General features: G+C 36.0%; 1 protein-coding gene across 3 annotated transcripts in view; it reads right to left on the reverse strand.

Annotated features, from left to right (window-relative positions):
* Positions 1–7,653: 7,653 nt before the first annotated feature.
* Positions 7,654–26,469, reverse strand: part of LOC127649626 (phosphatase and actin regulator 1-like) — a 66,869-nt gene continuing 48,053 nt past the window's right edge. For all 3 annotated transcript variants that reach the window (XM_052134839.1, XM_052134838.1, XM_052134837.1), the window contains exons 7-13: positions 25,413–25,579; positions 24,256–24,412; positions 23,215–23,270; positions 22,521–22,582; positions 22,252–22,392; positions 15,625–15,701; positions 7,654–10,303 (exon numbers count right to left, since the gene is read on the reverse strand). In XM_052134839.1, coding sequence (XP_051990799.1) covers positions 10,288–10,303; positions 15,625–15,701; positions 22,252–22,392; positions 22,521–22,582; positions 23,215–23,270; positions 24,256–24,412; positions 25,413–25,579 — 676 coding nt within the window. In that variant the 3' untranslated portion in view covers positions 7,654–10,287. The remainder of the gene's footprint in view (positions 10,304–15,624; positions 15,702–22,251; positions 22,393–22,520; positions 22,583–23,214; positions 23,271–24,255; positions 24,413–25,412; positions 25,580–26,469) is intronic.

The following is a 26,469-nucleotide window of genomic DNA, read 5'->3' on the forward strand; positions in this document are numbered from 1 at the left end:
TGAGATTCTGAATTTGGGGTTTTCATAAGCTGTAAGCCATAATCATCAAAATTATATCAAATAAAGGCTTGACATATCTTACTTTGCTTGTAATGAGTCTATATAATATATTAGTTTCACCTTTTAAGTTGAATAACTGAAATTAATGAACTTTTGCACGATATTTTAATTTTTCGAGTTTCACCTGTATAATAATAAATCCTGATTATAGTTATAAATCCTGAATATGTAGTTGTAAATCTGAATATATAGTTATAAATCCTGAATATATAGTTATACATCCTGAATATAGTTATAAATCCTGAATATATAGTTGTAAATCTGAATATTTTATTGTAAATCCGAATATGTAGATGTAAATCTGAATATATAATAATAAATCCTGAACATAGATATAAATCCTGAATACATAGATATAAATCCTGAATATATCATTGTAAATCTGAATATATAGTTATAAATCCTGAATATATATTTATAAATCCTGAATATATATTTATAAATCCTGAATATAGATATAAATCCTGAATATATAGTTGTAAATCTGAATATATAGTTGTAAATCTGAATATATATTTGTAAATCTGAATATATAGTTATAAATCCTGAATATATATTTTAAATCCTGAATACATAGTTATAAATCCTGAATATATAGTTGTAAATCTGAATATATAATTGTAAATCTGAATATATAATAATAAATCCTGAACATAGATATAAATCCTGAATATAGCATTGTAAATCTGAATATATAGTTATAAATCCTGAATATATATTTATAAATCCTGAATATATTGTTGTAAATCTGAATATATATTTATAAATCCTGAATATATAGTTGTAAATCTGAATATATAGTTATAAATCCTGAATAAATATTTATAAATCCTAAATATAGTTATAAATCATGAATATATAGTTATAAATCCTGAATATAGATATCAATCTTGAATTTATAGTTATAAATCTGAAAATATAGTTGTAAATCCTGAATATAGTTGTAAATCCTGAATATATAGTTATAAATCCTGAATATAGATATAAATCCTGAATATAATGTTGTAAATCTGAATATATAGTTATAAATCCTGAATATACATTTATAAATCCTGAATATATAGTTGTAAATCTGAATATATAGTTGTAAATCTGAATATATAATAATAAATCCTGAACATAGATATAAATCCTGAATATATCATTGTAAATCTGAATATATAGTTATAAATCCTGAATATATATTTATAAATCCTGAATATATATTTATAAATCCTAAACATAGTTATAAATCATAAATATATAGTTATAAATCCTGAATATATAGTTGTAAATCTGAATATATAGTTATAAATCCTGAATAAACAGTTGTAAATCTGAATATATAGTTATAAATCCTGAATATATATTTATAAATCCTGAATATAGTTATAAATCGTGAATATATAGTTATAAATCCTGAATATATAGTTATAAATCCTGAATATATATTTATAAATCCTGAATACATAGTTATAAATCCTGAATATATAGTTGTAAATCTGAATATATAATTGTAAATCTGAATATATAATAATAAATCCTGAACATAGTTATAAATCCTGAATATATATTTATAAATCCTGAATATATAGTTGTAAATCTGAATATATAGTTATAAATCCTGAATATATATTTATTAATCCTAAATATAGTTATAAATCATAAATATATAGTTATAAATCCTGAATATATAGTTGTAAATCTGAATATATAGATATAAATCCTGAATATATTGTTGTAAATCTGAATATATAGTTATAAATCCTGAATATAGATATAAATCCTGAATATATAGTAGTAAATCTGAATATAAATTTATAAATCCTTAATATATAGTTGTAAATCTGAATATATAGTTGTAAACCTGAATATATAATAATAAATCCTGAACATAGATATAACTCCTGAATATATCAATGTATATCTGAATATATAGTTATAAATCCTGAATATATATTTATAAATCCTGAATATATAGTTGTAAATCAGAATATATAGTTATAAATCCTGAATATATATTTATAAATCCTAAATATAGTTATAAATCCTAAACATAGTTATAAATCATAAATATATAGTTATAAATCCTGAATATATAGTTGTAAATCTGAATATATAGTTATAAATCCTGAATATACAGTTGTAAATCTGAATATATAGTTGTAAATCTGAATATATAGTTATAAATCCTGAATATCTATTTATAAATCCTGAATATAGATATAAATCCTGAATATATTGTTGTAAATCTGAATATATAGTTATAAATCCTGAATATAGTTATAAATCGTGAATATATAGTTATAAATCCTGAATATATATTTATAAATCCTGAATATAGATATACATCCTGAATATATTGTTGTAAATCTGAATATATAGTTATAAATCCTGAATATATATTTATAAATCCTGAATATATAGTTGTAAATCTGAATATATAGTAGTAAATCTGAATATATATTTATATATCCTGAATATAGTTGTAAATCTGAATATATAGTTGTAAACCTGAATATATAATAATAAATCCTGAACATAGATATAAATCCTGAATATATCATTGTATATCTGAATATATAGTTATAAATCCTGAATATGTATTTATAAATCCTGAATATAGTTATAAATCATGAATATATAGTTATAAATCCTGAATATAGATATCAATCTTAAATTTATAGTTGTAAATCTAAATATATAGTTGTAAATCTGAATATATAATTGTAAATCTGAATATATAATTGTAAATCTAAATATATAATAATAAATCCTGAACATAGATATAAACCCAGAATATAGTTATAAATCCTGAATATATAGTTGTAAATCTGAATATATAGTTGTAAATCGGAATATTTAGTCATAAATCTGAATATATACAGTATCTCACAAAAGTGAGTACAGCCCTCAAATTTTTGTAAATATTGAATATATCTTTTCATGTGACAACACTGAAGATATGACACTTTGCTACAATGTAAAGTAGTGAGTGTAAAGCTTGTAAATTTGCTGTCCCCTCAAAATAACTCAACACACAGCCATTAATGTCTAAACCGCTGGCAAAGGTCAAGGAAGGCTCCAGGTCCAGATGGCATCTCACCAGCGTGCCTTCGTTCCTGTGCTAACCAACTGGCCCCCATCTTCACTCAGATCTTCAATAGATCACTGGAGCAGTGTGAAGTCCCATGCTGCTTCAGACGCTCCGTTATTATCCCCGTCCCTAAGAAACCCAAAATCACAGGACTTAATGACTACAGACCTGTCGCCCTGACATCTGTGGTCATGTGACATCAAGTCATTTGAGAGACTGGTGTTGGCCCACCTGAAGGACATCACTGGACCCTTTCTGGACCCCCTTCAATTTGCTTATCGAGCAAACATGTCTGTGGATGATGCAGTCAACATGGGTTTGCATCACGTCCTGCAACATCTGGACAGACCGGGGACATACGTAAGGATTCTTTCTGTGGACTTCAGCTCGGCTTTCAACACAATCATACCAGATATACTCCGGACTAAGTTAAACCAACTCCCTGTTCCCACCTCTACCTGTCAGTGGATTACCAGCTTTCTGACGGACAGGCAGCAGCTTGTGAGGCAGGGAAAATTAACTTCCACCACCTGTACCATCAGCACTGGTGACCCCCAGGGATGTGTGCTCTCCCCACTACTCTTCTCCCTGTACACCAATGACTGCACCACCAAGGACCCCTCTGTCAAGCTCCTGAAGTTTGCAGATGACACCACTGTCATCGGCCTTATCCGAGATGATGATGAGTCTGCATATAGAAAGGAGGTTGAACGGCTGGCTCACTGGTGCAGTCAAAACAACCTGGAGCTGAACACGCTCAAAACAGTGGAGATGATTGTGGACTTTAGGAGGAACACCCCATCATTGTCCCCCTCACCATTCTAAACAGCACTGTGGCAGCAGTGGAGTCATTCAGGTTCCTGGGCACTACCATCTCACAGGACCTGAAGTGGGAGATACACATCGACTCCATTGTGAAAAAGGCCCAGCAGAGGTTGTACTTCCTTCGCCAGCTGAGGAAGTTCAACCTGCCACAGGTGTTGCTGATACAGTTCTACTCAGCAGTCATTGAGTCTGTCCTCTGCACTTCAATAACTGTCTGGTTTGGTGCAGCTACGAAATCAGACATCAGAAGACTACAAAGGACAGTTCGGTCTGCTGAGATGATTATTGGTTGCCCCCTGCCCCCCCTTCAAGAACTATACACTTCCAGAGTGAGGAAAAAGGCTGGTAAAATCACTCTGGACACCACTCACCCTGCCCACTACCTTTTTGAACTATTTCCTTCTGGCCGGCGCTTCAGAGCTCTGAACACCAGAACCGTCAGACACAGGAACAGTTTTTTCCCTCAGGCCATCCATCTAATGAACAATTAAATTGCCCCATTGAGCAATAAAGATGTGCAATACACAGTTTAATTTTAATTTATATTATCCAACATATCCACTTCTGCCATTACTTACATTGCTCTGTACATAATATACTGTTTTTTGTTCTTTATATACAGATTGTATTAGATTTGCACTACATGTGTGTATGTGGGTACGTATGATGGTGAGTGTATGTACGTATATGTTTAATTATTTATATTGTGTTCTTTTTTGTTTTTAATTACCTATGTCTTGCTGCTGTTTTTGGTATTGTTTGTATTGTTGTAGACTGGAAGTTCCTGTCACCAAGACAAATTCCTTGTATGTGTAAGCATACTTGGCAATAAAGCTGATTCTGAACAAAAGTGAGTACACCCCTAAGTGAAAATGTCCAAATTGGGCCCAAAGTGTTAATATTTTGTGTGGCCACCATTATTTTCCAGCACTGCTTTAACCCTCTTAGGCATGGAGTTCACCAGAGCTTCACAGGTTGCCACTGGATTCCTCTTCCACTCCTCCATGATGACATCACGGAGCTAGTGGATGTTAGAGACCTTGTGCTCCTCCACCTTCCATTTGAGGATGCCCCACAGATGCTCAATAGGGTTTAGGTCTGGAGACATGCTTGGCCAGTCCATCACCTTCACGCTCAGCTTCTTTAGCAAGGCAGTGGTAGTCTTGGAGGTGTGTTTGGGGTCGTTATCATGCTGGAATACTGCCCTGCGGCCCAGTCTCCGAAGGGAGGGGATCATGCTCTGCTTCAGTATGTCACAGTATATGTTGGCATTCATGGTTCCCTCAATGAACTGTAGCTCCCCAGTGCTGTCAGCACTCATGCAGCCCCAGACCATGACACTCCCACCACCATGCTTGACTGTAGTCAAGACACACTTGTCTTTGTACTCCACACCTGGTTTCCGCCACACACTTGACACCATCTGAACCAAATAAGTTTATCTTGGTCTCATCAGACCACAGAACATGGTTCCAGTAATCCATGTCCTTAGTCTGCTTGTCTTCAGCAAACTGTTTGCGGGCTTTCTTATGCATCATCTTTAGAAGAGGCTTCCTTCTGGGACGACAGCCATGCAGACCAATTTGATGCAGTGTGCGGCGTATGGTCTGAGCACTGACAGGCTGAACCCCCACCCCTTCAACCTCTGCAGCAATGCTGGCAGCACTCATACGTCTATTTCCCCAAGACAACCTCTGGATATGACGCTGAGCACGTGCACTCAACTTCTTTGGTCGACCATGGCGAGGCCTGTTCTGAGTGGAACCTGTCCTGTTAAACCGCTGTATGATCTTGTCCACCGTGCTGCAGCTCAGTGACAGGGTCTTGATAATCTTCTTATAGCCTAGGCCATCTTTATGTAGAGGAACAATTCTTTTTTTCAGATCCTCAGAGAGTTATTTGTCATGAGGTGCCATGTTGAACTTCCAGTGACCAATATGAGGGAGTGTGAGTGATGACACCAAATTTAACACACCTGAGACCTTGTAACACTAACGAGTCACATAACACCGGGGAGGGAAAATGGCTAATTGGGCCCAATTTGGACATTTTCACTTAGGGGTGTACTCACATTTGTTGCCAGCGGTTTAGACATCAATGGCTGTGTGTTGAGTTATTTTGAGGGGACAGCAAATTTACACTGTTATACAAGCTGTACACTCACTAATTTACATTGTAGCAAAGTGTCATTTCTTTAGTGTTGTCACATGAAAAGATATAATCAAATATTTACAAAAATGTGAGAGGTGTACTCACTTTTGTGAGATACTGTAAATGTCTCCCTGAATAAATAAATATATCTTAATTCTCCGGCATGTTGAAAGGCACTCACACAATTTTTCATATTTCGTATGGTGGTTTATAACATCGATAGTGTAATACAAGTATACTAAAAATATCTACAAAATAAAGTTTAAATCATACAGATGGAGTCGTGCTGTTAAACTAATATGATATTTCTGATGTCATAGAACAAATGAGTCTTGTAAAAAAAAAATCATAAAGCTGTCCTCTCATCTGCCCGTGTTTCTAAACAAAAATCGAATTCATGTACATAATCCTGTATTAAAACTATATGTAAATAAACTACTGTTAAAGAAGTTTCAACTCACTCATGGTTTGTAAATAACTTCAGATTTATTGCTGAACTCATCACATCCCTTCAGCCCAACATATGAACAGCTGTGACACATGATGCTGTCAGTCCAGCAGCTACCAAGGTTCAAACTCACAGGACTGTTAAAGAGGATTTGGTTCCTTCATAAATTCAATGAGCTTTCAGTTGTAACTTCTTTTTTAGTTCCATCAAGACGACATTTGGTGTCATAATGCTGAATTTCTAAAGCTGTCTGAAGTGAACCCTAATAGCAACATTCTAAAGTCATGTGAAAATTATTCCTTGTGGCTTCCTAGAATAATCATTTGGAACCAATTTTGAAGCATCATGATGGGAATTCAATGGAAATCAAATGAGATTCTACTGGATAAATGGAAATTCCGAATGGAATCTCGTATTGTAGTGGAATAATACAGTGTACAAATACTTTAGTAACGGTGGCAAATTACGACAAAAATCTGACTTCAGTTTGTCAAAAGGGACAAAAAACATTCTTGCTTCAACTACTATAAAATCAATAATTCAATATTCATCACAAATGGTCTTAGAATGTGCATATTAGGTTCAATTAAAGTGCATGCAGTATAAGTTTGTAGCTTAATTGTCTGGAGTTTTGAAAAACAATAATAATAATTGACCTGGCCAAACAAATATTATCATTTGATATTCTCTTAACTCGCAATATCAAGTACTTGTAGAACATGTGGACACTTTGACCTTTCCAAAATCGGATTGATTTTTAATACAGTATGTCTCTGTTAACACATTAAGATGTATTTTACCCCTTGGCGACCCTAAACATGGTATTAAAATATGCATTAACCCAAATGCAGTTGTTACATAACAAATGTACCAAACTGCTTGGCATTTCATTACTTAAAAGTTCTCAAGAGGAGCCGTAGTATTACCACAGCAGAACCAAAAAGTATTTGGACACATGAGTCACACTTAAAAAATATCATTAATAATATAATCATTATTCATTATATATTAAGTGTCACTTTTTTTTTTCTTTACGTGTTGTTATATAATGAAATTAAATGTGTGCATTTCGAAGAATGACTGAAGTGTCCAAATACTTTGAGTCACTGTAGGAATGGAAAAAATAAAAGACAAACATTTTATGAATTCATGTACATTAAAATTACAATTCATAAAGATGCTTACAAAGAAATGAAATAAGGGACTAAGAGTTTGGCGAGGACAAGAGTTAATCTGTGAATCATCTACATACATTACAGACCAACACCCTTCATGTGTATGATGCGATTCATAAAGAGAACTTCATTAAGAACCTAAAAACAACCAAGCAGAAAAGAGTGTGATTTAAGTTCTCAAATTTGATCAAATGAGTATTTACTCTTCCACATCGAGTCATTAGACCTGCATAAAATCAACCAGTTTTTGCTCAGGGCAAATATTAAGATCTTTTATGATTTAAAATAGTAAATCTGACATTATTTAGTCCCCACAGTAACATAAAACTCACTGCAGCAATAATAAACAGTCACACTGTCAAAACATCTCTCTTGTAATCACTTTTCAAACAACACAAGTGCAGAGTCATTAAACATGTGGTCTTCATTTGCTTGGTCATAATTAAACAGCTCAAGCTGTAGTGTTTATTTAAAGACATGTCAGAAAGATTGCTACGATTTATGAATGAGCGTGTCAGTGTTTAAACCCTGCACAACCATCTGTAGTTCATATGTCTACTTAAAATATGGTGAAAGTCTTTATTAGAATGCATTTATCAATATACCCTTAAAAATAAAAAACACCAACAGGTGAAAGAAAAACATTCATAAAATGCTTTCACATTCCACGATAATAAAAGTTAACAACAAAATTAACTATAATGAATAACTTTCTGGACATTTGTCAACATGAATATTGCTTGGTCTGCATAACACTGGATAAACATATAAAAAAATGTGAAAAAATAAAATACATACGCGCACAAATGATGTGAAACTATGAAATTATATAAATGTAAATAAAAAAAATCATAAAATACACACATCCAGCTATACAACAGGTTTTTGGTTGTGCTGGATTTTAAGCGATGTTCATCTATTATACCTTTCATTAAAGATCCACTTAGAAAGAAAAATATAGACATTAAAATAAATAAATGTAAGAATAGATTAAACTGATAAATCATTCTTCTCTGTATGTTCCATGAGCTTTTCTCAAGCAAGCCCTTCACAGTTTCCATTCTTTGAATACTGCACAATAAAAATATCCTATTAATAATGTCATATAAACATTATGTACATATAAAATCAAGCACCGACAAATGACTCCAGATTCTCTAGAATACACAGTTTGCCGTGGAGGTCTATGTAGTCAGAGCAATGAGGATGTAGTGATGAACAAAACCTTTAACTTGTATCTAACTTTAAGTACATAATGGCAATGACGCATACAAACCAGCCGGGGGCTAGAACATCAAAATTTGCTTAAATTGGTTGCAAAACCATTCTTGTGTAAATCGTTGCAACAATTTCTGAGTATATTATATGTAAAACCGTTCTTTCGTAAATTGTTGTAAGATTTCTGTGTAAATTGTTTGCAAAACCATTCATACCTACCGTTACAGCATTTTCTACGTAAATAGCTCGTAAAACCACTCTTGCATAAATCATTACTACAATTTCTGCGTAAATCATACGTAAAACCATTTTTCCATAAATTGTTGAAAGATTTCTGTGTAAATCGTTTGCAAAATCATTCTTGTGTATATCACTGCAACAACTTCTATGCAACTCATTCGTAAAACCACTCTTGTGTGAATTGTTGCAACAACTTCTGCGTAGTTTGTGTAAAAACATTCTTACGTACATTTTTGCATCAGTGTGTGTAAATCGCTTGCAAAACCATTCTTGTTTAAATCGTTTCAACAATTTCTTTCTTACGTAAATTTTTGCAACAATTTCTGAGTAAATCGATCGTTAAGCCATTCTTACATAAGTTGTCACATTCATTTGTGTAAATCCTCCAAATAAATTAAAAATACATATATATAATTCTTGCGCAAATTGTTGCACCAATTTCAGTGCAAGTTGTTCATAAAACCACTTAAATTGGTGCATCAATTTCTGTGTACATCCTTCATAAAACGAATAGCTACACAGAACAGATATACACAGACATTACCACAGCTTGTATTTCACGAATGAGTCATAAAAACTTTCTTGCTTCAATTCTTGCGTAAAGTCTTCGACCTTTGGTTTTAAGAACCATTTATACAGAAATTAGTTCTGCTCACTTTCACAAATGCAATCTGTGCAAAAGTGTGCCAGGTAGGCAGAAGTGCTTCAAAGTGCTAAAATTGGTGCCCGCTCACAACCTGAGAATCAGGTACAGATAAAGGTCTTTTTCTGATGTCGACCAGCATCGCTGTTAGGGGAAATGCCATATCCGTACAAGGAGATCTATCAATCAAAAATGGCATCATGGAGATTAATGATTCAATTGTATTGTATAGATGTTACTAAAGCTGAATGGCATTGCAAAAGTTCACAGGAGGTTGCACTTGACATTGCTACTTTGACAACTCGTCTGATTGAGTGATGGTGGCGTCTCAAAGAGTTTTGCAGAAGGCATTTCAGATGTCTTGTGTTTTTTTTGTGTAGTCGGGCGCCAGCACTAGTGTTTGATGTGGGAGAAATGGCCATCAGGCAGCAGTCCTCCAGACAGTGGTGGTCTATGGTCTGTGAAACCTAAAAGAGAGATCATAGAGACACTGCCATGAAAACACAACCTCCAAGTAACTAGCAGTGCGAGATGTTTGAAGTAGGAACATTACATACCAGCAATGATTTCCTCATTCCATTTCATTCTGATTCAGCCTCAATTTGGTTTGACATTGATTTAGCTAGGAATATTAATGTCAATTTTGTTATGATTTGTATTGGCTGTAAACCATACAAGGAACCCTATCACTTGGTTCATTTCTAAAACCGTAAATGTTAACATTAAAGAATTTCCAAAGTTCATCCAACAATGAAAATTCTGTCATCATTTACTCGCCCAAACCTGTATGAATTTCTTTCTTCCATGGACCGCAAAAGGAGATGTTAGGTAGAATGCTGATGCTGTTTTTTCCATTTAATGAACGTGAGTTGGGACAAGGACTGTCAAGCTCCAAAGAAAATGCACCATCAAATCATCATTCAAAATAGCCCATATGACTCTTGTGATAGGGCTCCAAACTGTGACTCCATGGTCGCATTTTGAGAACGAAAAGCAGAACGAAACAGCAAGTCCTTACAATTCGTCATAATCACCATTTACATTTACGCATTTGGCAGACGCTTTTATCCAAAGCGACTTACAGCGCACTTATTACAGGGACAATCCCCCCGGAGCAACCTGGAGTGAAGTGCCTTACTCAAGGACACAATGGTGGTGGCCGTGGGAATCGAACCAGCGACCTACTGATTAACAGTTACGTGCTTTACCCACCACGCTACCAGGGTGCGGAGACAAGAACCATACAAAGTTTCATGTCAATATGCCACAGTCAAACTGTCAAAGTTGTTCAGATCCTTACGTTTGTCCATATTTCCTGCTTCCAACACATGAAATTCAAGAACTGACTGTTCACGTTCTGCCTCATATATCCCATCCCTTGACAGATATAATTGCAATGAGATAATTGATGTTATTCACTTCACTTGTCAGTAGGGTTGGGTATCGTTCAAAGATTTTCAATATTGATACCTTGACTTCGATACTGGATACTAAACTATAGTTTTTTCGATACTTTGGTTAAAAAAAAAAAACTGCAGGAAAACGACGAACACCAGTATTACTGGTTGGACGCTAGGTGGTACTATGGGATAATTTTCAGTAAACATGGTTAGGGTTACCTTGATTTCAAACTCTGAACTTTTTTATTATTATTTATTTTAACTAAAAGTTCAAATGATACTGGAAAAAAATAAGTGCAATTAAAATGTGTTGTTCAACTTTTTGAAAGATGGCTTTACAACAGTTTGAACATCTCTCTGGCAAAGAAGCTTCATCCGTGCATTCTCTACCCGTTGGGTATTTCCTTATCCAGGAAAATATATCATGTGTGTGAATAAATCCATTTAGTTCCCTCCTTCACGATATATATATCCAATTACATCGGAGACCTCGGGGCTGAGGGATCAGTGAATATTCTTGCTTTAGTGATTTTACATTGAAAATTAAATAATTAAAAAAACGAAAAACTTAAAATCAAATATATTTCTAAATTCAAATTGCACAACAAATGAAACAATAAAGCAAATAAATAAATAATAAAGTGATACAATTATATATATATATATATATATATATTAGGGCTGTCAATCGATACATTTTTTTATAGAATTACATGGTGTCCTGATTAATTAATCGCATATACAAATATTTGCTGAGAAAGCCCCTCGTATAACAATAATTCAATAAATATTGATGAAATAATTATACATAAGTTATCTTTAAATATAAAAATGTGTATATATATATATATATATACACTCACCTAAAGGATTATTAGGAACACCATACTAATACTGTGTTTGACCCCCTTTCGCCTTCAGAACTGCCTTAATTCTACGTGGCATTGATTCAACAAGGTGCTGAAAGCATTCTTTAGAAATGTTGGCCCATATTGATAGGATAGCATCTTGCAGTTGATGGAGATTCGTGGGATGCACATCCAGGGCACGAAGCTCCCGTTCCACCACATCCCAAAGATGCTCTATTGGGTTGAGATCTGGTGACTGTGGGGGCCATTTTAGTACAGTGAACTCATTGTCATGTTCAAGAAACCAATTTGAAATGATTCGAGCTTTGTGACATGGTGCATTATCCTGCTGGAAGTAGCCATCAGAGGATGGGTACATGGTGGCCATAAAGGGATGGACATGGTCAGAAACAATGCTCAGGTAGGCCGTGGCATTTAAACGATGCCCAATTGGCACTACGGGGCCTAAAGTGTGCCAAGAAAACATCCCCCACACCATTACACCACCACCACCAGCCTGCACAGTGGTAACAAGGCATGATGGATCCATGTTCTCATTCTGTTTACGCCAAATTCTGACTCTACCATCTGAATGTCTCAACAGAAATCGAGACTCATCAGACCAGGCAACATTTTTCCAGTCTTCAACTGTCCAATTTTGGTGAGCTCTTGCAAATTGTAGCCTCTTTTTCCTATTTGTAGTGGAGATGAGTGGTACCCGGTGGGGTCTTCTGCTGTTGTAGCCCATCCGCCTCAAGGTTGTGCATGTTGTGGCTTCACAAATGCTTTGCTGCATACCTCGGCAGTTGTTATCAGCTTGAATCAGTGGCTCTGATCTTCACAGGACGCCATACTGATGTTTCCTCACATCATTCTTTATCCTAGAAATGCTGTGAAAATCCAGTACTGAGCAGATTGAATCTCATGCCGTCTGGCACCATAACCATGCCATGCTCAAATTGCTTAAGCACCTTTCCCATTCTGACATTCAGTTGAGTTCAGGATTGTCTTGACCAGACCACCCTAAATGCATTAGCAACTGCCATGTGATTGGTTGATTAGATAATTGCATTAATGAGAAATTGAACAGGTGTTCCTAATAATCCTTTAGGTGAGGTGTATATATATATATATATATATATATATATATATATATATATATAATAAATATATTCAGATCATTAAAATCCATTACATTCTTGTGGCAGAAGAGTTCATCATTGATAAGACAATACAAAAAGCAGCTTTAGAATTCAATGTATTGTTTATTACCATATTACTGATCATAAGTCAATCATTGGCACACAGTTCACAGCAATCCATTTCACAAGTGAATTTGTCAATCAGTCAGAGATTTATTATGAGGACTTGTTTAAGGACCCGTCAATGGACACCTGCGTCAGACATGCTTGTGTAGCGTCTCGGGTGTGTTGCATCATAAACATAAATGTTTAACGCTTTAAATCGACAGCCCTAATATATATATATATACACACACACACACACACACACACACACACACACACACACACATACATAACCACCATTCCATTTAGCGTCAGGCAAGAATCCGTCTAAACGAACAGGTGGAAAATTACTTATAAAATATGACATAAAAAAGACATAAAAACAATTATAAATATAAAAATAATAATTATAATGATGATAATTTATATAATTTATTTTATATAGTTTGTATTATTTTACAGGCTGCAGAGTTGTGTTCACAATGAATTACTCTGTGGAAATAAAGTGACCTGAACTCAAAGCACCTCCTGAGCTGAGATGTCTGAGGTAATTTGCAACACTCATAAAAAATTTAAATCGGAAGGCAGAAACAAAGTGTGAGATCTTTAGATGCGCGTGTTTTACGAGACTGCACGCCTCTGTATCAGCGCGTCATATATGCGCATATGCGGCTTTTCTGTCACCTGTACTTAATAATATAATAAAGAGTGTTTCTTCAAGCGTGTGTCTGTCTACGGGCAAATTATTTGTTATATTAATTTGATAATAATAATAGTCTAATAATAATACAAATAATTTAATAGATTAATGGGAAAACGAGCCAAATATCATCATGACATGTTCAAAGGCATCAGCTATTGGCGATGACCATCATTGATCCCGAGATCATCGTCTGTTTGCTCAACCAGAATGTGCAAATCTCTCTATAAATTAACAAAATGTTCAGACAGTCTCTTGCTGGTTTTTCCGACACATTCAGGATCATTACCGCTTTTGCCGGTGTCTCTGCGGCTCGCTTCGTGCATGCGCTTATAAAAATGATATTTTAAAGGCTCATTACTACAGTTTAGTATTTCTCTGTAATGTAGAACAGTGTTAGCTATGTTACTGATAACATTCTCAGTCCCTGGAACTCAAAAAATTTTCTGATACCAGCACTTTTAGATTTGGGCACATCTAGCATGCTACATGCTTATCACTGACATTGACGAGATGAACCCCCTTAGGTATTGAAATTTGGTACAGAACGACAAGACATTTTCCGATACTCGATTGCTTAGAGGCAATTCGGTCGGTGCCTAAAATGTATCGAACTCTATACCCAGCCCTACCTGTCAGTGGTTTTAATGTTGTGGCTAATCAGTGTATACGTCTCGTGTCAATATGCTTAAGCGTTGTGAAGGTACAGCCTTATGTCCATTTTTGCATGCTCGCTGTCAGATTCGTTGATGCGGTATATCATCGTAAATTCCATAACTTTTTGTCATGACTGCCTCTAGATGATACGTGCAAAATTTGGAGGGAATCGGTTAGAAAAAGTTGTTTTTCTGAAAATTAAATATACCAGAAAATATGGTGGAGGTTTGAAATGATGCGACTAAGGAAATTTTGTTTCTAGGCCTTAGGGTTCAAAAGTTATTGGTTGAAACCTTCGGTGCTTGGCCCCTCATTAAAACAAAACAATTTCTAAATTATTATAACATTTTAGCGTTGTTGGCATTCACAATGCAAAGAGCTCCAGTACAATAGAGGCAAAATGTTAAAACTAGCTGAGGGAAGGTTTGAACATCCAACCTTTGGTGTCACCTGACTCCTCATGACTTGGGGAATCCCAAGAGACCTCCATCATGATTTTATGTCAATTAATTAAAAAGTAACAAGCAAAACAAAAATGTGGCACTGTCACCAAACTTGGCATGCATGCTTGGATCATGGTAGCAATGATGCATCCCAAATTTCAATTTGATAGGACAAAGCATTGCAGAGACATTTTTCAGTAACTGTATTGTGTGGCTTGGACTGAAGATCATGAGACAAATGATCTGAGAAAAAAGTAATTATTTATTTTACGAAACCAGAAGAATTTTCTTTTTTTTTTTTTTTTGTCCAAAGGGTTCAAAAGTTAGAAGCAAAAGAGAAGCTTTGAGCTGATGGAGGCACTATAGAGTTTGACTGGGTGACCTCAAAATTGTCAAGATGACTTTTGAGACTACCCTCAATCTGTGTGCCAAATTTCACCATTTTGTTTTTTGTTTGAAGCTAGTCCATTTGCAAGTTAATGATATTGTTCACCTGGTCAGATGTCTGCTGGACTCATGCACCTCCATCTCATGGCTCTTAAAATCATTCAGTTCTTTCCTGATAGCAGCCTGCAATGTAAAAAAATAACAGAGTAAAACACAGTAAAGCTTTCAACACAGTTCATGTTTCACTGCACCTGCCTGAAACCTCTTAAAACATTTATACACAAAACTTACAGTATGGCCTCAGTGTGTTCTCTCTTTCTACTAGTAAGATGCTATTTATTTTAAACACGGTTAAGGGGGTTTAAGGCATCTTGTGAAATCCCAGCAGTGCTGAGCCTCTCATTGTATCTCTGTTATCCTTTCATTTATATAACAGTGTCATCATTAAATAATAAAAGCTCAGAGTCACCATCATCAATACAGCTTTAGGTGTCTCTGAACACACCGCTGTCACTCGCTGCATGTGTCATCCATGACGTCTGCAGGATTTCTCTTCAATTCTATTGTATCCTGACCCTCAGTCAGCTTAAACAGTCATGAGTGAATGATTGTCTGTTTGTGAAAGTAAAATTCAAACGTCATACAGTCAGCTTCAGTGAGCTCAGACTGTATTTTGAGAAGTAATGATGAAACCTGACAGGTGGATTTATCTGATGCAGACCAGTTTCAATGTTGTGCTGTTTGTGTCAAATATCCTTTTGTCTTCTCCGATGGATTAGAAACATGTTCTCCTAGATCTGACTAAATGAACAGTCAATTGAGCACAACTGACCCGTGATGCCAGCACTGGACAAACTAAATCTCACCCAAATGTCTAAAAAATGTATAGTTGCTCCTGGATGCTGATTGGTCAATACATCTGTTTGTCATGCTAAAATGTATATTAAACAACTCTCTGGATTTCTTGATTCTGATTGGCCAATCGTGCCATCAAGCAGTCTGATAAATCTGAAAAATGACCGCACGTCCGGGATAAAGTGATATCATTACACAGCACACATAGAGATCAACTATTAACCTTAATTTACATGTTAGGGACCTTATCTTCTAGGTAAAGATTGACATTAAACAAATCATTCCATGGTCCACATAAGGATGAGGTCAACCTACAATTTGTTCACTCCTGTTCAAACCATACATGGGAAACCGGAAACACAAGCTCATGCTCAATACAAAGAATACTTATTTCGAAGCTGCTTGTTTTTATTCATGTGGGAAAGTGGAGTAGATGGTATATTTTAGCACTTTAAATGTAATTTATTAAAAACAGAAGCTGTAGTGCATGACATCCCAAAATAATCTAAAGTAAATAATCATGCTCAAAGCCAAGCATGACTGTGGCTCTATAATGATACACAAGTCATATTCATAACCATTTTCCGCCATTTCTCAAGTCAAATATAGTTTTTAAATTGCCTATCCTTCAATAACAGCCTCTTTGCAAAACTGCTTTACAGTTTATTAGCAGGATATGCTATTTTAGGACTGGCTAGCTAGTTTTGAGTTCCAAAGTTTACAGTTTGTTTTCATAATATATTTAATTCTTATTTTAACCCATTAAGCTCTGATGGACCCAGAGTCTGGGGCAAAGTAAAATTTGATTGGTCACACAACTCTGAACCTTCAACCAAAATTCTTGAATCTTAACACACCCCCAAATAAACATGGGTTGTGTCTCCATCTTCTGATTGGCATCGCCAGCAAGTGGATGTCTTTAAGACCAAGCCTATATAACCTAGAGGGGGGTCCAATAGAATCCATGTAAAATCTTAAATTGCATAAAGCAAACCCTTGTGTCTCTAGATGCAGACTTGACATTTTTTAGAATCCTAGCCCAAACTCCCTCCTCCAATACCAAATTTAAATATTTCTCCCATAATCTCTTGCGAGAAGTTGAAGCTCAGTCCCCCAGACTCTGAATTAGCAGGGAGTAATACACTGATCCCTCATGACCTTTTCCAAAAGCAGCAATCACATCTCCTAGAGCGACCAATGAGCCAAATGTCTGAGACCAAATGCAAAATAATAAAATAAACTCTTGGGTGGGCCTAGTCCAGCTTTGTCAAATGGCCTATGTAACTTATTAAAATGTAATCTAGTACACTTCCAAATGAAGGACTTCGCTATGCTATCAAATTACTTGAAAAAAGAGAGGGGGACATTTACAGGGCGAGATTGTATCAGGTAGTTACATTTTGGAATACAATTGATTTCAATAACATTAACCTTCCAAATCAAAGATACATTTAACAAAGCCCACCTGCCCATATCACTCGAAAACCATTTTATTAAGAGTTCAAAATGAACTAACTAAATCAGACAAATTCGCTGGGAATAAAATGCCCAAATACTTAATGCCCTGTTTGGGCCACTAGAAGGCAAAAGGCAGGAAAGTCGTTACAAGGCAGTGCACTGTCAGAGTCAAAGTTTCGGATTTAGACCAATTGACTCTGTATCACGAGAAATTTGAAAAGGAATTAATAATTCTGTGGAGGCAAGGTATAGATCTAATGGGGTCAGAGATGAATAATAAAATATCATCTGCGTAAAGCAAAAGCTTATCTGCCACACCTCCCGCCACCACCCCTGGAAAATTGTCTTCCCTTCTTATCGCGGCTGCTAATGGTTCCAGTGCAAGACAGAACAATAATGGGGAAACAGGGCAAACCTGTTGGGTCCCCTATTCAGAATAAAATAATCAGAATTTAATCAATTTGTTTGTACCGCTGTTACAGGGAACAATCTATAAAGTAACTTAATCCATCCAATAAAAGTATTCCCGAATCCGTATATTTCAAAAATCTTAAAAAGATAATCCCATTCTACCATACCAAATGCATTTTCAGCATCAAGTGAGATGGCAGCCACCAGAGTCTGATCATTCGGCACTGATATTGATGAAACTACTAATGTTATCAGAAGAGCTGTGGCCATGAATAAACCCACCTCATCTATATGAAAGAAATTACAGATAATTTTGGACTAACACAAATGATCAGTGATTCCACTATATGTATAAGAGCTGTCATAACTTTACTTAATCGGTTAGCCAGAATTTTTTATGTCTAGCTGGATCAGGGAAATTGGACTGTAACTCTTACACTCGCTTGGATCTTTGTCCTTTTTAAAAATCAGACTGATCCAGGCTTGTGTCATGGTTGGCCGAAGCTTTCCAATGATTTGTAATGATTCCGTATAAACTTCTAACAAAAGTGGAGTCAGTTCTGTAGCATAAGATCTAAAAAAATTCAGCGGCAAAACCATCTGGCCCTAGAGCCCTAACCCTAACCCTGCAGGCAAGACCTTAATTACCTCGCCAAGCTCCTCCAAGGTTATCTCAGAATCAAGAGAATTTTTTTGCTCATTCATTTAGGGAGTTCTAATGGTTAAGTTTCAAATGACTTCATCAGTAGACGAAGATGTGGAACTATAGAGATCAAGATAGAATTCTATAAAAGCATTATTAATATCAATGGCTGAGGTAAATATTTCACCACCAGCAGATTTCACTGAGGGAATGGCAGAAAAATACTCTCTCTGTTTTATACATGTAGCCAAAATCTTCCCTGATTTGTCCCCAGACTCAAAATATGACTGTCTTGCCCAGAATAGCCAAAACTCCATGTTCTGTGACAAAATAGTATTATATCTGTATTTCAATTGGGTCAATTGTCTGAGGCCATCAGACGACATTCTGCATTTCAGCTCTGCCTCAGCACTTTTAATAATCCCTACCAACTCCACAAGTTCTCGTACTTTGGATTTTTTGGTGAATGAAGCATACTGTATGAGATCCAACCCCTAAGAACCACCTTAAGTGTCTCCCAAGCCACACCCACAGAGGATACTGAGGACCAGTTGGTCTCCATATAGACATTGATTTCAGCCTTTGGCATTTGTTGGAGTTCAGGATTTTGCAAAAGGGATACATTAAAGCGCCAAATATTTGATTTCCTTTTCTCCATATGTGGCAACACCTCTAAACTCACCATAGCATGATCCGAGACTAAAATGTTTCTAATTGAGAAATCAACAACAGATGAAATGAGGGACTTCGATTTAAAAAAAAAAAAATCTATTCTAGACAAAATTTTATGGACTGATGAAAAAAATGTATAGTCCCTAACAGATGGGTTCAAATATCTCCAAATATCTGTAAGACCGTGATTTTTACACATCCTGCGAATTGTCAATGTTGTTCTAGGGGTTCATCAAAAGATTAAAGTCTCCTCCCAATATTATATCATGAGGGGTGCCAGCGGCTTGCAACATGCATCCCTTCAAGATCTATAAACAAAAGCCCTGATCATCAGCATTAGGTTCATAAACATTAGCCAAAATCAGCCTTTGGCCCTGAATTTCTGCTAAAACAATAATGACGACTCCTAATTTAATCTTTAATCTGTTTTATACATTTGAATTGTAGATGTTTAGTTGTATGTTATAAAGATCATATTCCAACATTAGAGCAACAAACAAACCCTGAAAAAACAGATAAAAGAAAAATGTGCGCATTAACCTGGAGCACGACAGCAGCAACTGGCATTCATCCCTTTAAACTCCAGTCCGGCGTTTCATTACACATTTTGTGAGACAGAATTACACAACAGAAATTAATCTATAGAACAAACTCCAGCCAATATGAAGCACAAAGAATGTGTAGATTCATCCACATAACCATCTGGAAGGTGTGTTTCTCCACAAAACAAACTCCAGCCGCTAGTGGAACCAGCATTTTCCTCAGACAGTCAAACGAATGTTCAGAAAGCCGGCTGTTACACGAGTGTAACACATGCCCTAATCACTAATGATTTGTAAGAAATATTCCACAAAACAAACTCCATCCAATAGGAGGCATAAGCACAAAGAACGTGCAGATTCATCCACATACTGTCGCGAAGGAGTGTTATTCCACAAAACAAACTCCAGCCACTAGGCAGAACCAACAAAAAAAGGCGGCAGTCAGTTTCCTCGGATGTTTAAGTGAATGTTCAGTGAGCCAGGTCCTCTCGGCTGCATCACACAATGACTTACTCAGTCCATTGACTTTATGAAGGACAATGCTTGCTGCGGGCATGTAAATGTTAATGTAAAAACTAGCAAAGTGTGCAGAGCTAGCCGTTCACACGTCCGACCCTCGCATGGCACCACATGCACATGGAGACGTATTTGAACACTAGGGTCAAATATTTCTGTAATGCTATAAATTTTGATTGCTTTCTCAGGTACAGTTGACATGATTGGGAACAAAACAAAAGCAGTTTTTCAGAGCTACTTCATTTAAACCCAGAGATATATAAATCAGAACCATAAGTAATAATAAAAAAGGTGATTTTTCAGCAATTACAGAATGTATCATAATCTATATAATTAAAAATGTCAAATGTTTTCTATACAATGATAATTGAGTTTTTTTTTTTGTTATAAGCCTATAACTTCGGGTATGCCACGGAAACAGGATCTTTATAAACACCTTCAGATCTTAAAAGGTCTTAAAGAGTTCAACTTAGAACACTTGATTATCTAATCAAAATAACAAAATATGCATTGAAGTGAGGATACAAATATGGATGAATATTGCCAATTGTAAAAGATTTAGATACAGCAAATCCCCAGGAGGTTTCACTGATTAAAATTTCACCTCTTGAGGCTGCTGTTACTGATACTGTAGAACTAAGCCATTCTAACTGTAGACTCCTCCATCGCCGGCCCCAGAGAAATAAAAACCAAAAAACTATCAGCATCTATCGGCATAGATTTTTGCAGATAACCGATAGTTCCAAAAAGCAACTATTAGCACCAATATGTCGGTCTACCTCTGGTATATACTGTAATAAGTTGACACATAAATGTAAAGTCTATGTACAACCCCTAGAGCAACAAGCTCGCATCCAGGGCGCGCTGAGTGACTTCATCCAGGCTTCCTAAGCAACCAACTGGCCCGGATGCTAGGGTGGGTAGAGTCATGTGGGTTAGCTTCCTTATGGTCACTATATGGTGGTTCTCACTATTGATGGGGCGCGTGGCGAGTTGTGCGAGGATACCGCAGTGAAAGGCGTGAGCCTACACTCACGTGAATTCTCAGGTGTAACGAGCTCAGCAATCCGCGTGATAAGATGCGCGGGCTGACTGATTCTCTCTCAATCACTTGATCATTGACATTTTAATTTAAATTGCATGCATTAACATGTTAATTCTGACAGATCTACTTACAAACTGAACTTTTCACAGATTTCCATCACTTTATATTGTATTTTAAATCAAGTAACAAGACCTGAAAACCTCTGCTTATCGTCCACTCAGAGGCCAAGAAATTCAAATAAACAGTGGAAGAGGTGCTTGGGATCACAAAATAGACCGAATATCAATGGATGAGCACATGGCGAGTGCTCTGCTGCGTTAGAATGAATTTAAAAAAAATGGCAGAGAAAGAGCAAACAGAGCCTGAATCACAGGCTTTCAAAGACAGGATTAAAAACTAATTTTATGTTCATCATAAGATTGTAATCATATACAATATTATTTATGAATGATTTTTTATTGATTTGTGTGTGTTGCAACTAGTCCACTGTATGTGTGCAACGTGAGCTTTTAAATATGGGTGTAAATAATTGCAGGCAGTAGCCAAAATAATCTTGATGATCAAACTTATTGAAGTGACAATCACACTTGCCTTGTCGGCTGCAGTGAGTCGTGTCCAGGGTTTGTCTGTGCGTCTGTCATAATCCTGAGCGTCTGCCACCTCCACGTAATCACAGAACCGAATCAGGATCTTGGCTTGTCGTAACTCCTCCACTGTGGGTCTTTGACTCAACTGAAACACAACATCTAAGTGAGGTCATCACAAATCAAAGATTTCCTTCACATACTGTACATCACAGTTATAACTTAAATCACACTGACACTAGACAATGAAATTATCAAGTCAACTGTTCATAATACCTTGCGTGAGAGTCTGCGTCTGATCTCTCTCTTTTCTTCCAACTCCTCCTGCTCATTACTAGCTGTAGGACAGAAACAGGTCACATGATGATGAGAAGACCAGCACTAATAAACTAAAAATAGAACAACCCTTTTCAATGACAAATTTAATTTGTACACTCTTTATTTTATTCTATGACCCAGCAGGATCAGAAATTACCCAAGGCTTGGGGCACAAAATGTGTTGAGGTCAAATGCCTTTTATGTATAGATTTTAGAGATTTAGTCTCGTCTCAGTCCCAGACTTTCAGTATTAAACTATATAAAATCCATAATAAAAAGCAAATGAATACATGTCTAAAACTATGATTAATAAACAATAATAAACAAACCATTTCAATATTATTGTGTGAAAACGATCAATATAATAATTTCAAAAATTAAAGCTTCCCAAGTTAAGGTGTTATTTTCACAACACCGATCAATTTTGCCCCTAATAAAGTTGGTTAAAAAGTTAGTGTACATGTTACCTAAGACAAAAGTGTCAGCATGTCTGACCCCTCCCCAATCATTTTAATTCATTTACATTATCAATTGTTGATCAAGGATATTTCTCAGTCATACTCGTTATTGCTGTTTACACTGCGGTATTGTTGTATACACGTATGCTACATGAGAATGGTTGTGTAGGATTAGTGCGAGTCGTGTTACTCACGTTTGAGGATATTTCTCTGCTCCAGTTCTTCTGCTGTGGGTCTCTGACTTAATCTCCTGATAAACGCACACAAACACAAGTTAAACACACAGAGAAAGCTACACAAACACCATGAAATCTGACTGAATCCACACGATTAAGCAGTTTAAGAGTTTATTCTTCTTTTCTGAGGTTTGGGTTCCGTTCCATGTAAATTAATTACCATGATTTAGAGACTCAATGAATCAAGATCGTGATAGTTCTCAATGACCCACACCTGATAACCATTTCATAGTTTATGGTCGTTATTAGGAACTACTTAATGAAGTTACCTAGAATGTTATTTTTTACTGTAGCGCTGCAGCTCTGTTACGCAGGAAAAATGCTCTCAGTGTAAAACGTGATACAGCATGTGAGTAATTTAAATGTTTAACGCTTATTTACGCTAACTAGTCTTTGACACGTTTAAGGCATTTACCAGTTTTCACATGAGATTCTGATATTTTATTCAGCTCCGTACGAGCTCTGAACACTGGTCGGATTAGGGCGGTAACATTAGACTGATGTACACACCAGAAACGTTATCTGCAAGTGCTTTTCATGTGGAGTTCAAAGAGGCATGACTCATGTAAATGCGGCTTCACAATTGCTGTAGCAAAGTGGAAAGCCACTATTAATGGAGGATGAGGGTTTAAGAGATTTAATGTGCATTGCAATGAATACGCAACCTTTAAGTTAGCTAACCTACCACTTAGACTTTGGGGAAACCTTTAATGTCACATGCTGTGGTATACTTTGTTTGGAAAATGTCAATAAAAGATTGTTACAAATTGTTTCGTTTTCTTTTCTAAGAGGAAAACGAAAAGAGTCAAATTTAAGCACTTTCATAATCTGCAATAAATCACGATTAACTATGAAACATCTTAGATTATTTGCATTTAAACATTTTGCTCGACTGACAGCACTAGTTGCAACACATGCAATATGTGGAATAATGTCTGCATAAGCCACCAACAATGAATAAAATCTCAAAATACAATTTCATGGCCAGTGTGTGTTTACCGTGTGAGTTTGGTTCCTATCTGTTGTCTGGACTGCAGTCTCTCCTCATCCGTCTGCACTGGTAAGATGTTCTTTTCCTGAAGCTCACGCTCAGATGGTCTGTTACTCAGCTTTACTGCAAGAGAGTCTTTCCTCAAGATCTTCAACGCCAGTGTGCCTATACACACACACACACGCACACGCACGTGTGTACATCAAATTGGGTGAAAAAGAGCGGTGCACTTCAAATCAACTTCTCAAACCCTAACAAAACTTCCCTAAAATCGCGAGACTGGTCTCTATAGAGTCTTAGGGCATAATTAGTCGAATGGTTTTCCAATGTTGGCCATGCTGGGCGGTAGCCATTTTGAATTTTGCTTAAATTGCTGTATTTTAGAAACCCACTGGCGTATCATTATGATATTTGGTATGTGTCATCGGGGTCATGTCCTAAGGGTACTCAAAGTTTGGGGACAGCGCCACCTAGTGATCAAATGATCTAATTAATTGTTTATATCTTTTGAAAAATGTGGCCAATGTCATGAGATTTGTGTCCTTAGCTTATTTGGTTAATGCAGAGTACGATGATCTCCGCCATTTTGAATTGAAATCTACTTTTTCTAACCCCTTTTAGGCCGATTCCCATTCAATTTGTCATATATCATCTAAAGACACTCACAACAAAAAAATCATCAAAAGTTTGTCAATAGACCAAACGGTTCTTGAATAACCAACAACGAAATAGATGGCAAGACTCATAAAAGGATCTGAATCTGTATTTTGGCAACGCTTTGATCTATTGACATTAAACCTTTGTATGAGTCATAGTCACCACACCCTGACTGTACCATATAAACTTTGTGACAGTGCCACCTATTGGTCAAAAGTTTTAATTAATTGTATTGTAATATAAGATACTGTAATTATATTCTTATACCGATTTTCATTATCAGTGACGTGCAATCATACTTATTCACATGGTGTAGGTGTGCTTGGCCCAGTATTTGCAGGTATTATAATTATATTTTTGCATATTGGTCTGTATTTTTTTATAAGATTTTATAACTGAATGCTATGTTATTAGATAATCTTGGTCTTTTCCCATTCAAGAATATAGGAGCTGTACAGCCCGGTGACCTGATTCTCCTCTCTCTCTCCTCTGTGAAATGAGAACTCACTCGTGAAGAGAGAATCATCCTCATCCTCATCTTCATCTTCCTCTTCATCTTCCTCTTTATACATGCTGGGCAGGTCCTCATAGTCGGATTCATTGGGAATGTTTTCTTTATCATCATCACAGTCGAGCACCACCGAAGGCAGAGGAACACTGTACTGACCCACAGAGCTGAAAAATAAATTCACATAAACATAAGGTTTACATTCTCTCCTGTTCCAGTTTATAATCAATCTTATCTTAGAAAAAAAAAATCACTTCAAAAAGAGTGGTGTATATCACTTCATTTAACTTTTTGATTTTCACTTCACTAAATTTTGAAGAGAAAATGATTACTTCTGCAAAAAATAACCACACATTATAGTGACCACGAGGAGGTTACCCCAACGTGACACTACCCACCCTAGCAACTGGGCCAATTGGTTGTTTGTGAAGCCTGACTGTCACTCAGCATGCCCTGAATTCAAACTTGCGACTCCAGGTGTGGTAGTTGGCGTATTTGCTTGCTGAGCTACCCAGGCCCCAATTCGATTCTCTTGAATTGGTAAAAAGATTCAAATTTGTTTTCGTTAACTTGAATCAAAGTCAGACACACCGGACAACCATAATAGACATGAAGATATACTAAACATACACATTGTTATTACCTTTTATTAAGTTGGCCAGCTACTTAGATACAACTAGGAGTTACTTTGGCAAATAGACAATCGTGAAACACGGATGAGCAAGGTTAGCTAACCGTGGATCAATGGCTTAAATTTACTTAAGAACTTAACACAACGCTATCGTATGACTTAAGAAGACTTGAAATGTAATGCCCAACCTGCATGAACAACATTTATGGTGCTTTTATTGTTATATAAAGTCAGTCCTCATTTTCATTATATGGTGAGAGTAAGCAGTGGGTCAAACATTATCTAACACAACTTCTTCTGGCAGGATTTCATTTGAACAGAAGTTGGCACTGCTGGTTGTATGTTACAGTGCCAGTCTGATACCCATCGGGTACAAACACAAACACCCACACATACACACACAGAGAGTGAAGCAGTGCTGTTTAA

Source organism: Xyrauchen texanus, chromosome 9, assembly GCF_025860055.1.
Source record: "Xyrauchen texanus isolate HMW12.3.18 chromosome 9, RBS_HiC_50CHRs, whole genome shotgun sequence".
In the NCBI taxonomy this organism is placed as follows: domain Eukaryota; kingdom Metazoa; phylum Chordata; class Actinopteri; order Cypriniformes; family Catostomidae; genus Xyrauchen; species Xyrauchen texanus.